The 13,079-nt window shown below is 46.7% G+C and overlaps 2 protein-coding genes across 4 annotated transcripts in view; one reads left to right on the top strand and one right to left on the bottom strand.

Moving 5' to 3' along the window:
- The window catches only part of LOC116221802 (erythroferrone-like), a 6,956-nt gene extending 5,489 nt beyond the window's left edge, over nt 1-1,467 (bottom strand). Inside the window, exons 1-2 of one of the 2 annotated variants that reach the window (XM_031573222.2) lie at nt 1,275-1,467; nt 107-232 (exon numbers count right to left, since the gene is read on the bottom strand). In XM_031573222.2, the coding sequence (XP_031429082.1) occupies nt 107-232; nt 1,275-1,445 (297 nt within the window). In that variant the 5' untranslated portion in view covers nt 1,446-1,467. The remainder of the gene's footprint in view (nt 1-106; nt 233-1,274) is intronic. The other variant, XM_031573223.2, reaches the window with a different exon arrangement.
- Nucleotides 1,468-3,520: 2,053 nt separating this feature from the next.
- Nucleotides 3,521-12,479, top strand: LOC116221926 (mitofusin-1-like). Of its 2 annotated transcripts, XM_031574142.2 has the most exons (13): nt 3,521-4,260; nt 4,368-4,489; nt 5,250-5,385; nt 5,893-6,055; nt 6,674-6,798; nt 7,267-7,375; nt 7,690-7,797; nt 8,201-8,354; nt 8,759-8,826; nt 9,727-9,848; nt 10,749-10,875; nt 11,200-11,304; nt 12,175-12,479. In XM_031574142.2, exons 2-13 carry the CDS (start codon nt 4,375-4,377, stop codon nt 12,361-12,363), a joined length of 1,521 nt encoding a protein of 506 aa, XP_031430002.2. In that variant the 5' UTR covers nt 3,521-4,260; nt 4,368-4,374; the 3' UTR covers nt 12,364-12,479. The 2 variants fall into 2 exon arrangements, with proteins under 2 accessions (XP_031430002.2, XP_042564615.1); XM_042708681.1 differs by lacking the exon at nt 3,521-4,260 and having other exon boundaries at nt 4,270-4,489.
- Nucleotides 12,480-13,079: the final 600 nt, after the last annotated feature.

Raw genomic sequence — 13,079 nt, 5'->3', positions numbered from 1 at the left:
ATCAACCCTGAATGAACTCACTGCACACCTGAATGACTGAATCGCTCTCATACCTGCATATCCGTAAGAAAGCCTCAGCCCTCAGGAAGCCCCAGGCCCTGCTCACCTTAGATGGTCTTTTGGTATGTCTGGACCTCTTGGGTTCCCCCTTATTGGAGTTCCTGAACAACAGCCAGGTGTTGAGAGGACTGGCTATCGCTGCATCAGACGAGATTGTCTCCTGTGAAGAGGACTGCATTAAAGCAATCAGATGGTTGCAGCATTCACAAAGCACACATTGTTTTCATCAGTAGTAGTAGTAGTAGTAGTAGTAGTAGTAGTAGTAGTAGTAGTAGTAGTAGTAGTGTGTGATTTAGTAGATTGTGGCCGCAGTAGAATTCCTATGGCTGCTTTAGCTATTTCAGATTCAGTATGATACAAATGTCTCACTGGTGAATGTCCAAGAACGGGCTATCTATACATATTCCGAACAGTACTCCATTAGTACAATAAATCCTGCTTGAAAGTCTAGTCCAGCCAGTCTAGACATTATTTAAAGGTACTATGGACTCACTTCTTAAATCAATGATGTACTTTTCTTGTTATTCAGTTGTGTTTATGGTTAGGGACAGGTTTAGAATAAAACCAAAAAACAATCAAGAGGGGTGTTTGTGTGGTCAACTAGTCTTGTGGTTTATTGTTAAGGTTGCCAAAGTGTAACAATATGTGCAGATATTTGAAGTACGAACTCTTATTAAGACTCTTTAATTAGGCAACTTTTAGAAGTGTATAGTACCTAAGGCTGTTTGTAATAGAGTGTGGTTTTGATGGCATCATATCTTCAGTTACATTTTAACACTCCAACTGAGGCACCAGCTGTCACAAATCAGGGCAAAGTATAGGAATTACTATCAGGTAACCTTATAACAGGCTGCTGAGTTACAGGCAGCCATTAAAATCCTCAGAAGAGTACTTTTCATATTTTGTTCAAAAATATTTCTACATGCATTACAAGATGGTCAGCTGCCAGTATTACTGTTTCTTTTATTGCAGGCCAGTGTTCTTGCCGCCTTTCATCATGCATGTCATATCTATTTGTGTGTGTGTGTGCGCAAGCATGGATTTTGGAGAGAGAATGTCCAACGGTGTCGCAACATGTAAGTGAAAGTGTGCCATGCGGGCATATGCGTGTGTGTGAGTGGGCGCGTGCTCGTATGTGTGTGTGTGTGTGTGAGTGGGCGCGTGCGCATATGTGTGTGTGTGAGTGAGTGAGTGAGTGAGTGAGTGGAACATACCGGGCTCTCTGTGCTGACTGTGTAGTTGTCTCCGTCCAGCTCGGCGCTGTCCTCGCTGTGTGTGGCGCCGCGCAGGGGGATCGGCAGCAGCAGCAGCAGCAGCAGCGCTAGCAGCAGCCCCGGCAGCAGGGGCAGCAGCAGCACCCCCCGCGGCCCTCGGCAGGGCACCATCCTCCGGGGGGGCCAGGCGTACGTGGCTGGGCTCGGCTGGGCTCCTTCACGTGACTCCTGCTGGTCCTCCTCGGGAGGGCTAAGCACCCATCCTCCCGCGCTGTGAAGGCAACGGAAGCGTCCTGTATCCCTCCGGGGGTCTCTGCAACCACCGTCGTCTGCCCTCAGAGGAACACCCTAGTCTTCGTTGTTCGGCCGTGTGGAGTCCTCAGGGCTGACCTCTTAAAGAGAGTAGGATCTGAAAAGGTCCTTGGCTCTTGCTGATGGTCCAGCTGATGCTGCCGTCCCCTGTTTGACTAGCCCTGACTGAGCAGAGCAGAGCTGAGCTGAGATCCTGCAGGTTGCAGAGCAGAGGAGCGTTCTTGTCGTTCTTACTCTGCCATGCTGCTCTGTGCTCCTGGGAGTGTGAGCATGTTTCTGCGCCTCAAACGTTTTCCTCAGGTGTGAGCTCATCCACTTACTGCAATCAAATCACTGTGTGTGGTGTTGTCAGAACGGGTGAGGGTGATCTGTGTGTGCGTGCGTGTGTGTGCGTGTGTGTGTGTGTGTAGTATAGATGCTATGTTTATGTCCCGGAGTCTCTCTGAGAGGTTGAGTCACTGAGCACACAGTGTGGTGCGTCTCTCTCTCTCTCTCTCTCTCTCTCTCTCTCTGTGTGTGTGAGTGTGAGGGTGTGCGTGTCTGTGCGTCGGAGAGTGTGACAAGTCCTCTGTGTGTGGTATGGAGGCTCGGTGGGTGGTATCTGTGGTATTTAATTCACCACTTCTGTTTTCATGCTCTTTTTCTGTCTCTCACTCAATCACTCTCACTCTTTTCTCTCTCTCTCTCTCTCTCTCTCTCTCTCTCTCTCTCTCTCTCTCTCTCTCTCCCTCTCCTCAGCACTTTCCCTTGTTTTCACTCTCTTGCTTTGCCTGACACTTCTGTCTTGTAGTTTTTGCTGAGCCGGTCCCAGTGCATGCGTGATCCAGGCAGTTTTTGTAGAGCCAGTAAATCCACCCTGTGTCTCCCCACGCACCCAGGCTGTCCTGCTCCAGGGCTACGAGTGTTTCCAAAGTAGTCCTCTCGCAGGCTCCCCTCGCCTCGGTTTTATCGCCCAGCCTGTCTGCAGGTCCCCTCCTCCTTCCTTTGGGACACTCCCCCCCCCCCCCGCCCCCCCCCCTCTATCTATTTCCAGAATCTTGAGCTGTCACTGTGTCTCTCCACACAACCCTTGTTCTCTTGTCTGATTGCCTTCCCTCTCCCTCACTCTGTCTCCTCTCTATCTCTATCTTTCTTGCTCTCCCTCTCTCTTTCTCTCTCTCTCTCTCTCTCTCTCTCTAAGTGTATGCTTTTCTACCTCTCCCTACTCTCTCTTTCCCCTTGCTTTCCCCCCTTTTCTTCGCTGCTTGTTCCATTCCTATTCTAATAACTACCTTGTTTTTTTCCTATCCATCATGGTCTTCAGGGTCCTAGTGCCTGCCCTCCAAGATGACAATTGGCCTTATCCTGCCATGCACACGGAGTGGAGTGGGTCAGTGACAGTATGTGCTGCTGGATGATTGGAGTGAGAGGGGTAACACAAAGCAATGCGCAGCCAGTATAGTGGCCCCCGTTTTCAGCTACATCGAAGTGAAGTTCTCAATTATTTGAGCAAAACATTTGAGCATCAGCTCATATCAGTTATTGATAAAGTGCTAATTCACAAACATCTGTCATGAAGTTGCGGACTGCATTTATCAAGTGGCCACGAGAGCAGCAGAGGATGACGATGATGATGACATGCTTTTGAGTGTTTGCACAAGTCCATGGGGGAAATCCTGCGATGATGAAATTTCACTGAAGTTTGAGTGATTCTTGTGTGTATATGTATATGTATATGTGTATATGTGTGTGCGTGCGCGTGTGTGTGCGTGTGCGTGCGTGTGTGTGTGTGTGTGAGTGTGTGTTTGTGTGTGTGTGTGTGTTTATCGGGGGTTTCCTCATGGCCCTGCCTTCATCACCACACCCTGCCTAGCTCTGGAGCATTTCTGATAGGAACACCTCAGGCTTATTTCATGCCAGTGATAGCGAAGCCAAATGACATGGGTACCATCTTGTGGCCATAGAAATTAAGTGAGCGCAGACTGTCTGAGCATGTAGATATGAAAAGAACACATCTAACATTTCACCCTCAGGTCCATCCACTATTTGTGTGTCAAGGGTTTGTGTAGGTATGGTCAGAATACACATAGAAATTGTGGTGTGAACTATATTCAGCAGGGATACAATATATTATACAATAAATTATATAATATACCACATAAATATACCTCTGAAAAAACATACCATATATTCAGGCTTGCATATAGTATGTGTTTTCTATATCAGAAAGCAAACACTTTACCCATTTGGGGTTGTGATGTTATCTAAGTGATATTTATTTATAGGTGTTAGAGGATGGAAAGGAGGAGCAACAGGCAGCCAGCTGGTGGGTTAAAACCTGAATAAGAGGATTGCAGGTTCCTACTGCTAGACTCACACCACACACTCCTTAGAAGGTAGAGGTTCGGTGCCAGCTCACACACACACACACACACACACACACACACACACACACACACACACACACACACCCAGGGGATTGACTGCACACCTCAGTGAGTCTGAAGAAGAAGGGAGAGAGAGGGGGTGAGAGAAAGAGAGGGGGTAGGGAGAGAGACAGACTTCTCTAGAGCTGGAACTTGTTATGGAAAACACTGGAAGGATAAGTGCAAGTGGCAATGAACTGTGAGAGCTTATGCTGATACAGGAAAAAAAAAAAATTGGACGCTTCCCACTTAATTTCTTCACTGCAGCGGTAAGTCATGACTGCCAAGTCAATTAGGACTTCAACTGAAGCTTTTTTCACTGCTAGTGATTCTCTCTCAAATAATCATTAGATGTTTTGAATCTTTGCATTCTTAGCACAAACATGGACCAAGAAGACATATCCCCCCTGAAGCATTTTGTAGTAGCCAAGAGGACAATCAGTACTATATTTGACCAGCTGCAAGAGTTTGTTAGAGAAGGCTCTGGGTTTGTGGAGGGTGAGTGTGTGTGTATTAGCCTGAATGGAAACTAAATGCAGTCACATCCCTCCCTAATCTTGCCCTGTTGTTGTTGTGTAGTGTGATGCTGTTTGGATTGTCTGCCTCCGGAAGCCATTTTGTGCTGGCCGTGTGGCTGTCTTCCTCTCATATTTTGTTGTCCACCAATTATGTGTGTTGACACCTACATTGCTGTTTCTGTTGTTCGTGTTCATACTTTTGTTTCTGTACAACAGTAGTGTCGCCCTTCCCCCGTGTAGCCCTTGCCTGTTTATATTGTTCCCTTCCTCCTACTGATTATGGTGTCTTCTTCTCATGCTTGTTGATCTCGTCCTTCTCTCTCGCTGATTCATTAGCAGTTATTTTGTTCTCTTGTTCTCTCCTTGTTTTCTTCCTGTCTGTCTCTTGCTGTACCCTTTGTTGCTGGTAACCATTTTCTCAGTTTGTATTGATGCCAACCACATTGTCCTCCCCTTCCTGTGTGTGTGTGTGTGTGTGTGTGTGTGTGTGTGTGTGTGGTGAATGTGTGTGTATGTGGTGTGTGTGGTTTGTGTATGTGGTGTGTGTGTCTGTATGTGTGGTGTGTGTGGGTTGTGTATGTGGTGTGTGTGTGTGTATGTGTGTGTGTGTGTGTGTGTGTGTGTGTGTGTGTGTGTGTGTGTGGTGTGTGTGTGTGGTGTGTGTGTGTTTGTGTGCGTGTGCATGTGCGTGCGCGTGCGCGTGCGCGCGTGTGTGTGTGTGTGTGTGTTGCCGTGGGCAGAGACATGGCACAGCGAGGACCTGGAGCAGGTGGCCGTGGAGGATCAGTATGTGCAGATGCAGGCCTGCGCGAGGAAGCTGGCCATCATTAGGGAGGTGCTGGCCCGCAGGCACATGAAAGTGGCTTTCTTTGGCAGGTGTGGCGGGGCAGGGCAGGCATTACTGTTTGGGTCAGGATGGGATGGACAGAAAGAGCTTTACACTAACGCCCACTGGGCTTCAAGGCTGTATGAGCCAAGTGTCAGGAGTCACATCAAGCATCATTCCTCCAGCCTGTGTTTTCCCCCCTTCACTCCACGTTTAAATAACCTGAAAATAGTGGGAGTGAACTCTCAGAGAGTGACAGTGATCGAATGGCCATTTCGTAGGAATTATAACAATTGCTCAGCACAGAGAGGGCAGACTCTGAGTGTGTGATAGCCTTAATTGGTTGAAGCTCGTCATCGGCTGGACAGACCATCTTAGGAACACCTCAGGCTTATTTCATGCCAGTGATAGCGAAGCCAAATGACATGGGTACCATCTTGTGGCCATAGAAATGAAGTGAGCGCACTCATACACTGCAGACTGTCTGAGCATGTAGATATGAAAAGAACACATCTAACATAGACCATCTTAACCCAGTCCTCTCTGTCGATGATCAGAACGAGTAACGGCAAGAGTACGGTGATCAACGCCATGCTGCGGGAGCGGGTGCTGCCCAGTAGCATCGGCCACACCACCAACTGCTTCCTGAGCGTGGAGGGCACGGATGGTGACATGGCCTACCTCACGACCGAGGGCTTCGATGAGAGGCGGAGCATTGAGGTAGAGCAGAGCAGAGCACAGCAACAGATCAGTTTTATGTAACCATCAAAGTAAGACTTAGTCTAGTTTCTAAAGGTCAGTCAGCAGACCACATTGGTTGCACCCTGTATCCAAGTCTTCCCTCTCCATATTGGCCTAACATGCTAAAACTTTTCAATACCCCATGACTGCTCACTCCAGCCCGTATACGAAAACATATAAAAAAAAAACACATAAAAACATTGCATTTATCCTTTGCTACAGACCAGTAATGTCAGACCGTTACATATATATATATATATACAGTATATATATATATGTAATATCCTATCACAATACGCTCAGTGCATTGAGAGTTATAGTATGTATAGTAAACTTGTCAGCAGTCCATGCACTCGTTTAGATTTGTTATAAAAATGCATAAATGGTGTGTTCCTCAAGACCCACTTCCAGGATGGAATAATAAGGATAATAAAATGATTTACTTTATTGTGTAGCCATCTGTCCTATCAATGAAGGAGTTCTCTTAGAGCGTCAGTCAGGTAGAGAGCCAGCCCCACCGAGTGTTTTCATGTATGTTGATCTCACTCGTCTGGCTCCATGCTTCTCTCACCTCCTCCCCCATGTCTCCCCTCTCAGACGGTGAATCAGCTTGCCCATGCCCTGCATATGGACCCCAGTCTGGACTCAGGCTGCCTGGTCCGAATGTTCTGGCCCAAGACCAAGTGTGCCCTGCTGAGAGATGACCTGGTGCTGATGGACAGGTACATGGATCAGCACTCAGTCTTGTCCAGACTTTTTACTGGTGTAAGGGTCTGACATTACTGGTCTGGGGACCTACACCACAAAACTATTCAGTCCTTTTAATCCATTAGTAGTTGTACAACAGATGTAATATTCACAGCAACATTAGGATATGCACAAAAATCACCTAATAAATACACACATTCCTTGGCTTCATTTAAAGTAAAGTGTAAGCAAACATTCTGTTGAAATGAAACAATGGAGTAGTCATTGATGCTCTCCAAAGATGTTTCCCCTTGTTCAGTGCTTGACCTGCTGAGGTCAACCTGTCGTAAGGCGGTCCATCCACCACCCCACCCCCCGCTGGTTCTCAGCTTAGGCCTTCAGAGCCTTCGTGGGTGGGGGTGGAGGCGGGGGCGGGGGCGCAGTGAATGGGATCAGTGGGTTAATGAGTTCTGGCCCCTTGGCCCTTCTACTAACCTTCCCAGCCCAGGCATCGATGTCACCTCTGAGCTCGACAGCTGGATCGACAAGTTCTGTCTGGACGCTGATGTCTTCGTGCTGGTGGCCAACGCCGAGTCCACCCTGATGAACACGGTGAGTGCTCACAGACACTGTGGCGCCAGAGCCAAAATGTCTGCCCGTCTGTGTTTTGATATTTATATGGCACGAGAGGCGAACCTCAAAAGAAAAGGCGGCCTGAAAGGTTAGAATGTGTCCAGGAGGAGTCCCAGTCAGTTCAGATGATGTTTAGATTATTGCTGGATAAACTGTTTGGACTGGGTCATTTCTTCTTTGCGTTACGAGAACTTCATGGCACAATAGTCCTTTTAAAGGTGTTTTATGAGTTCTGCAGCCCTGCCCACCGTTTCACATACTGTCTCAACCTCTTCGTTTCTCTTCACTTAAAGGAGAAGCACTTTTTCCACAGAGTGAGTGAGAGGATATCGAAGCCCAACATCTTCATCCTGAATAACCGCTGGGACGTCTCAGTGTCGGAGCCAGAGTTCTTGGAAGATGTATGACACATTCAGTCAGTAGATGTGATGGACCAAAGTTCCAATAGATCCAAAGTTAGAGTATTAATGTTAGGGGAACCCTTGGGCCAGAGTCATGATGGGTTTATGGGATTCATATGTATTTTGTGGGATTAAAATCTAAAACTCTAAATAAAAGGCATGAAAGACACCAATAAGGTTCCTAACTGTAAATGAATGCAGGTGTCTCGTTTCCAGTCTCTCATTCATCAAGGTCACGATAAAAAAAATAAAAAACATAGTTATCTATTTGATTAAGTCTGTGGGTGGATGTGTTAGAGAAACTGATAAAGACACTGATGTGAACCTGTTAAAGACCATATCCTTTTGATTCTTAGTGGTGGACGCAGAATCGCGTTGTGCTAACTGAGGTTGTTGTGTTCAGGTGCGGAAGCAGCACATGGATCGCTGTGTTAGTTTCCTGATGGACGAGCTGAGGGTGGTGGACGCTCGGCAGGCTCCCAAGCGTATCTTCTTTGTGTCCGCTAAGGAGGTCCTGAGCTCCAGGGTGCACCGAGCCCAGGGCATGCCAGAGACAGGTGAGCCCAGGGCCAGCAGTGTGGCTCAGCTGCTCAGGTCCTGTAGCCACAAGGTCATGGGTTTAATGCCCTAGGGGTAAAAACTGCAATTGGGATGTCTTTACTGTATGGACAGCCACAGTGAATGGCAACTGGTCCAATTCCATTTTCACTGAACACGCGCACTCAGGAAGCGATCAGAAGTGTGCTAACTCCAGCACCTTCCTGTGTTTCCTCTCGATTGTTAATGTGAATGCAAACCCGAAAACTGTTGTAATAGCTTCACTTTGCAATTGAGTGAGGGATTTCAAAATTTAAGAGAACCGGTGCCAATTTCAGTCCTTTTCTTTTACGATTTCAGCGATTTCATCGAGCTCTTCATAACTCCCAAAGTGACATGAATCAGGCTGGTTTATTTTGTGTAGGTGGTGCCCTAGCGGAAGGATTCCAGGAAAGACTCAGGGAGTTCCAGAGTTTCGAGAGAACGTTTGAGGCAAGTGCCAAAGGCTGAGGTCCTGCTAAGAATGTTGCATTGTGGGGTAAAATGGAAGACTGGAGGTTGAATAACACCTGGAAAGAACAGCAAATAAAACATCTGACTTTAACAACCCCTCTCAGTCACTATTTATTGATGAAAATTCAATGATTATTTATCACAAACTATTACAAAAAGGAGAAAAAAAAAAGAAACTGCAGCCCCTTTCTGAAGTAAAATACGAGGAGCTGAGCAAAGTGATGATGACAGTGATATTTATTTTGCTCTCCGGGCCCTCCCCTGACTGTGGGCTCTCAGCTCTCAGTCCTGGCGGATTGTCCACATTCCCTGTGATGTGTCAGATGCTTGGCCCTCCGCACTCAACCCCCTCTGGCAGAACAGTAGTGCCACGTCCCTGTGCCAGTCTCCTCTCTGTGCCAACCTCTGGCACATCCACTGATCCCCTAGATGGATTTAGGTGAGGCGGACCCCCCACACACTCTCTCTCCTCCTCCTCCTCCTCCTCCTCCTCCTCTCCTGCTTTGCCTCTTTCCTCTCCTCTTTTCACCAAATCCCATTTTAGCCTCATGACATACAGTCTCAGTCCTGCGTTTGATCTAGCTGGTAGGGCAGAACACTAGAGACATGCTTTTGATCATTAGCTCAATTTGCAGGACAAGGCCCTTCAGAGCGCTGCCAGGGTATAAGTCCTGCAGTCCTTTACAGCGCCCATTGGCCTACTAATTAGTTTTATTCCTCCATATGCTTGCTGCGTAACATGAATGTAACTCTTTATTTGCTTCATGACATGTGTGACACTATGATGGTAGACTGTTTGTGAGCTGGATGCTGTGTTGGATTTAGTAGGTTTATAGTGGTGACTCAAACATCTCCCTCACTAATGTGGCGCCTTCACAGGAGTTCATTTCACAGTCGGCAGTGAAGACTAAGTTTGAGCAGCACACCATCCGAGGCTGGCAGATCACAGAATCCGTCAAGGCCATCATGGACGCCATCAACATTGCCTCGGCAGAGAAGAAGTGAGTCTGGGCTTTTTAGTTACCCCCCCCCCAACCCCCCCAACCCCTTCAAGTATTGATGTTATGATAAAGCGAACAGTAGCTTTAATATTGAAGTAGTTTAAATAGACGGAGACAAACGGTAGCATTGTGGCGCTCCAGGACTGACGTCAGATACGGGAACTCTTGGGCTCCTGACCTCTTAACACCTCAAGTTCTTTGAAAGAGTGTTGCTCCAGTAAACCGACCAGCGGAGCAGAGCCCTCGCAATATCAAGCCGACGGCCTCTGGTTTCCAGGAGACCCAAACACAGAGGAGATGTATGCCCCCACAGTGCTGTAAATTACGTCAGATAAAAAAAAAAAAACCTCCGCTAAATGGAAATGTTATTTCACTCACTTTTCTTCCATGAACTGTAATGTTAAAATATAACCACTGTCTGCAGACAATGCAGTGGGTGTATTTTAGCAAACCGGAGAAATGAATCATCCCCCCCCCCCCCTCCCCTCCCCTCCCCATATCTGGCCTGGTGGAGTAAGGCACTGGCAGTGATGAGGTTATGGGTTCATCGCTGAGAGAGCACACACACTGATTACATGACTCTGATCGAGCTGTAAGTCATTTCGGCCGACACCATCTGCTCAGTGTAACAGTCAGGCACGTATGCCCGGCACACATAGGCTACAACGCGACACTGCTGAGCCGGTGTAAATGGGCAAGATTTTTTTTTTAACTGAGCCCCCCCCACTGCTCTGTTTCCAAATACCAAAGCTGTGACTTCAACTATGGGAGAACAACACGCTAGTGATAACATGTACTGTAAATCTCTTGCCTGTGCTTTAAGTAGTCTGGGGGATGAATCCCTCCCTCCCACCCCCACTCTCCTCTGTCTGAGCGGAGGCCTGTTGCTTGTGATCTCAGGGTGCTCTCTCTGGAGGAGCGCGAGTCTCTCATGGACCGGCTGGAGTTTGTGCGCAATCAGCTTAACGTGCTGACCGAGGATGTCAAGGAAAAGATCAAGGCCACCGCTGATGAAGTGGCCGCCAAGGTAGGGGTGCTGCTTCAGCTCCAGACTGTGCAGAGACCGCCACACACACGACACAACAAGCCCTTGGGGTTTACTGGGCACACTGCACACTAGCAGCACACTACAGAGAGGGTTTCCGTTGATTTGAGCTCACACACACTACACTGGTGCTCACGGGGAAGGTCTACACATGTGTGTGTTGTAACACTCTGTTCTTCTCTTAAATCCCTGGCTGCAATCCCGTTACGGTTGGCTGTGTGTGTGTGTGTGTGTGTGTGTGTGTGTGTGTGTGTGTGTGTGTGTGTGTGTCTGTGTGTGTGTGTGTGTGTGTGGGGTGCTTCCCAGGTGACCGCTGCCATGCTTGAGGAGATCAAGGGTCTGTCTGCTCTGGTGGATGAATTCTGCTCGGACTTCAGCCCGGCCCCTAATGCCTTAGCTCTCTACAAATCAGTGAGTCCAAGGCGCCAACATTCAAACAGCTGCCAGCCATTGAACTATGTGTCAGACCAGTACACACACACACACACACACACACACTTGTATGCATCTATGCATACACACATATACACCTGAGTACACACCATTTTAATAGTGTATGGTGTGACAGAACCTTTGGCTATTCTTGTGATTACACAGGACAATTGAATAAGCCCCTTCAGTGCCCAGTTGGTCTGCGTGTGTGTGTGTGTGTGTGTTCATGTTTGTAGAAGAGGCCCGAGTGTGTGTGTCAGTGAGTAAGTCAGTCCTGTTTACCTCTGTGCTGGAGCTCCATGACTACAATAATACCATGCTTGGTGGTCCAACCACACAACCAAAACACAGGTCTCTGAAGATATACTGGTGTTTTTATTTAAAGACGCAGTCCAAAGATGATAGAAAAAGAGGCTGTGGTTAGTATATATACAATCCCTTAAACCGGCAGTTGACAGATCTGATCCCTTAAATCTATGTTTGACATACAGTCAACAGTAAACCCTGACCCTTTTATTACATTATAGTTTAACCACTATGTCCAATTCATTTAAACAACCTAGCTAGCTGATAGAGAGTAATTGTCCATAGACCTCCGACCTTCTACAAACATACAGTGTGTCGACACCAGAGAAATCTCACAGATACGTAATGATAACAATAATACAATAAAACATGAGACTGACTCAGTAAGCCACTAACACCACTGAGCAAGTGAAAGCACTTGACTTCTCACCTAGTCACATGGCCTAGAGGTCTGCCTTTCACTCCTCATTTGTGTTGCATCTGGTGCCAACAGGTTCCTCTTACTGCTCTGACCCTCTGTTGCCCCCTTGTGGTGTGTTGCAGAAACTGCAGGCGTATGTGGAGGAGAGGATGGGGAAGAACCTGGTCTCCCGCTGCTCCAGCAGTATCAGTGGCTACATGCAGTCCTCACAGAGAGACATTATGGGTACACATTATCATAAGATTGAATTTAGACATCTCATAGATCACTGCATCATGTTCCATCAATGGACAAGATCATTGTGGTCATAATATTCTTCAGATCTTAACAGTTTCCATGATATAACATTCTATTATTTTTGTTGTTGTGAAACTTTGAAATTGGTGCACAAGTGTTCATTTGTTTTGAGGTTTTCTGAAATTGACATGGACAAGATAGAAATAATAATTTTTGCTTTCAATAATAATTTTGTGCTTAAAACATTTCTTTAATCTGACAATCCTCCATTTGCAGCAATTATAACTTCAAAGCATTACAGCTGGATTGTCTTTTCCCTAAACAGGTCTTGCATCATTTGGAGCAATGCTTTGGGTCTCTGATAAAACTAGCCCAAATCAAGTGTCATCCACAGAGTATGGCTGTGGATGAGGTTATGGTAAAATGGAGTTATGGCTTTCCTTGTTACAGATTCTAACCAATTTCTTGCATGAAATAGTCCTAATTTCTTAGAAGAATAATAGACATGTGTTTCTAAAGAAAGCTCTTTCTTTCTGACAATTTTAAGACCATAATCGAATTCGGAAATCCTTACTCAAGTAGCCCAAAGATTGCTTTGTGAAACAGTACAACAATCTTGAGCCACACAAACATAATTGCAAAGGGGTTTTCTAATGATAAATGAGCCTTTTATTACTATTAATTTAGGAATAGTTCAACCTAATGTTGCCATTGAAACACAGGAGTGATGGTGACAGAGAATGGGCATTCTCCAGCTGTAATAGTCCTTTGCAACATTAACAATGTCACC

The sequence above is a fragment of the Clupea harengus genome, chromosome 9, assembly GCF_900700415.2.
Source record: "Clupea harengus chromosome 9, Ch_v2.0.2, whole genome shotgun sequence".
Taxonomy (NCBI): Eukaryota; Metazoa; Chordata; class Actinopteri; order Clupeiformes; family Clupeidae; genus Clupea; species Clupea harengus.
The sequence above is the reverse complement of the archived record's forward strand: the minus strand, read 5'-3'. Positions and strand labels throughout refer to the sequence as shown.

Excerpts from the sequence above, each read along its gene's own strand:
- LOC116221926 (XM_031574142.2), top strand. The coding sequence starts at position 4,375 with ATGGACCAAGAAGACATATCCCCCCTGAAGCATTTTGTAGTAGCCAAG. Across the intron at positions 5,386-5,892 it reads AAAGTGGCTTTCTTTGGCAG|AACGAGTAACGGCAAGAGTA; the intron begins GTGTGGCGGGGC and ends GTCGATGATCAG. Across the intron at positions 11,305-12,174 it reads CCTTAGCTCTCTACAAATCA|AAACTGCAGGCGTATGTGGA; the intron begins GTGAGTCCAAGG and ends GGTGTGTTGCAG.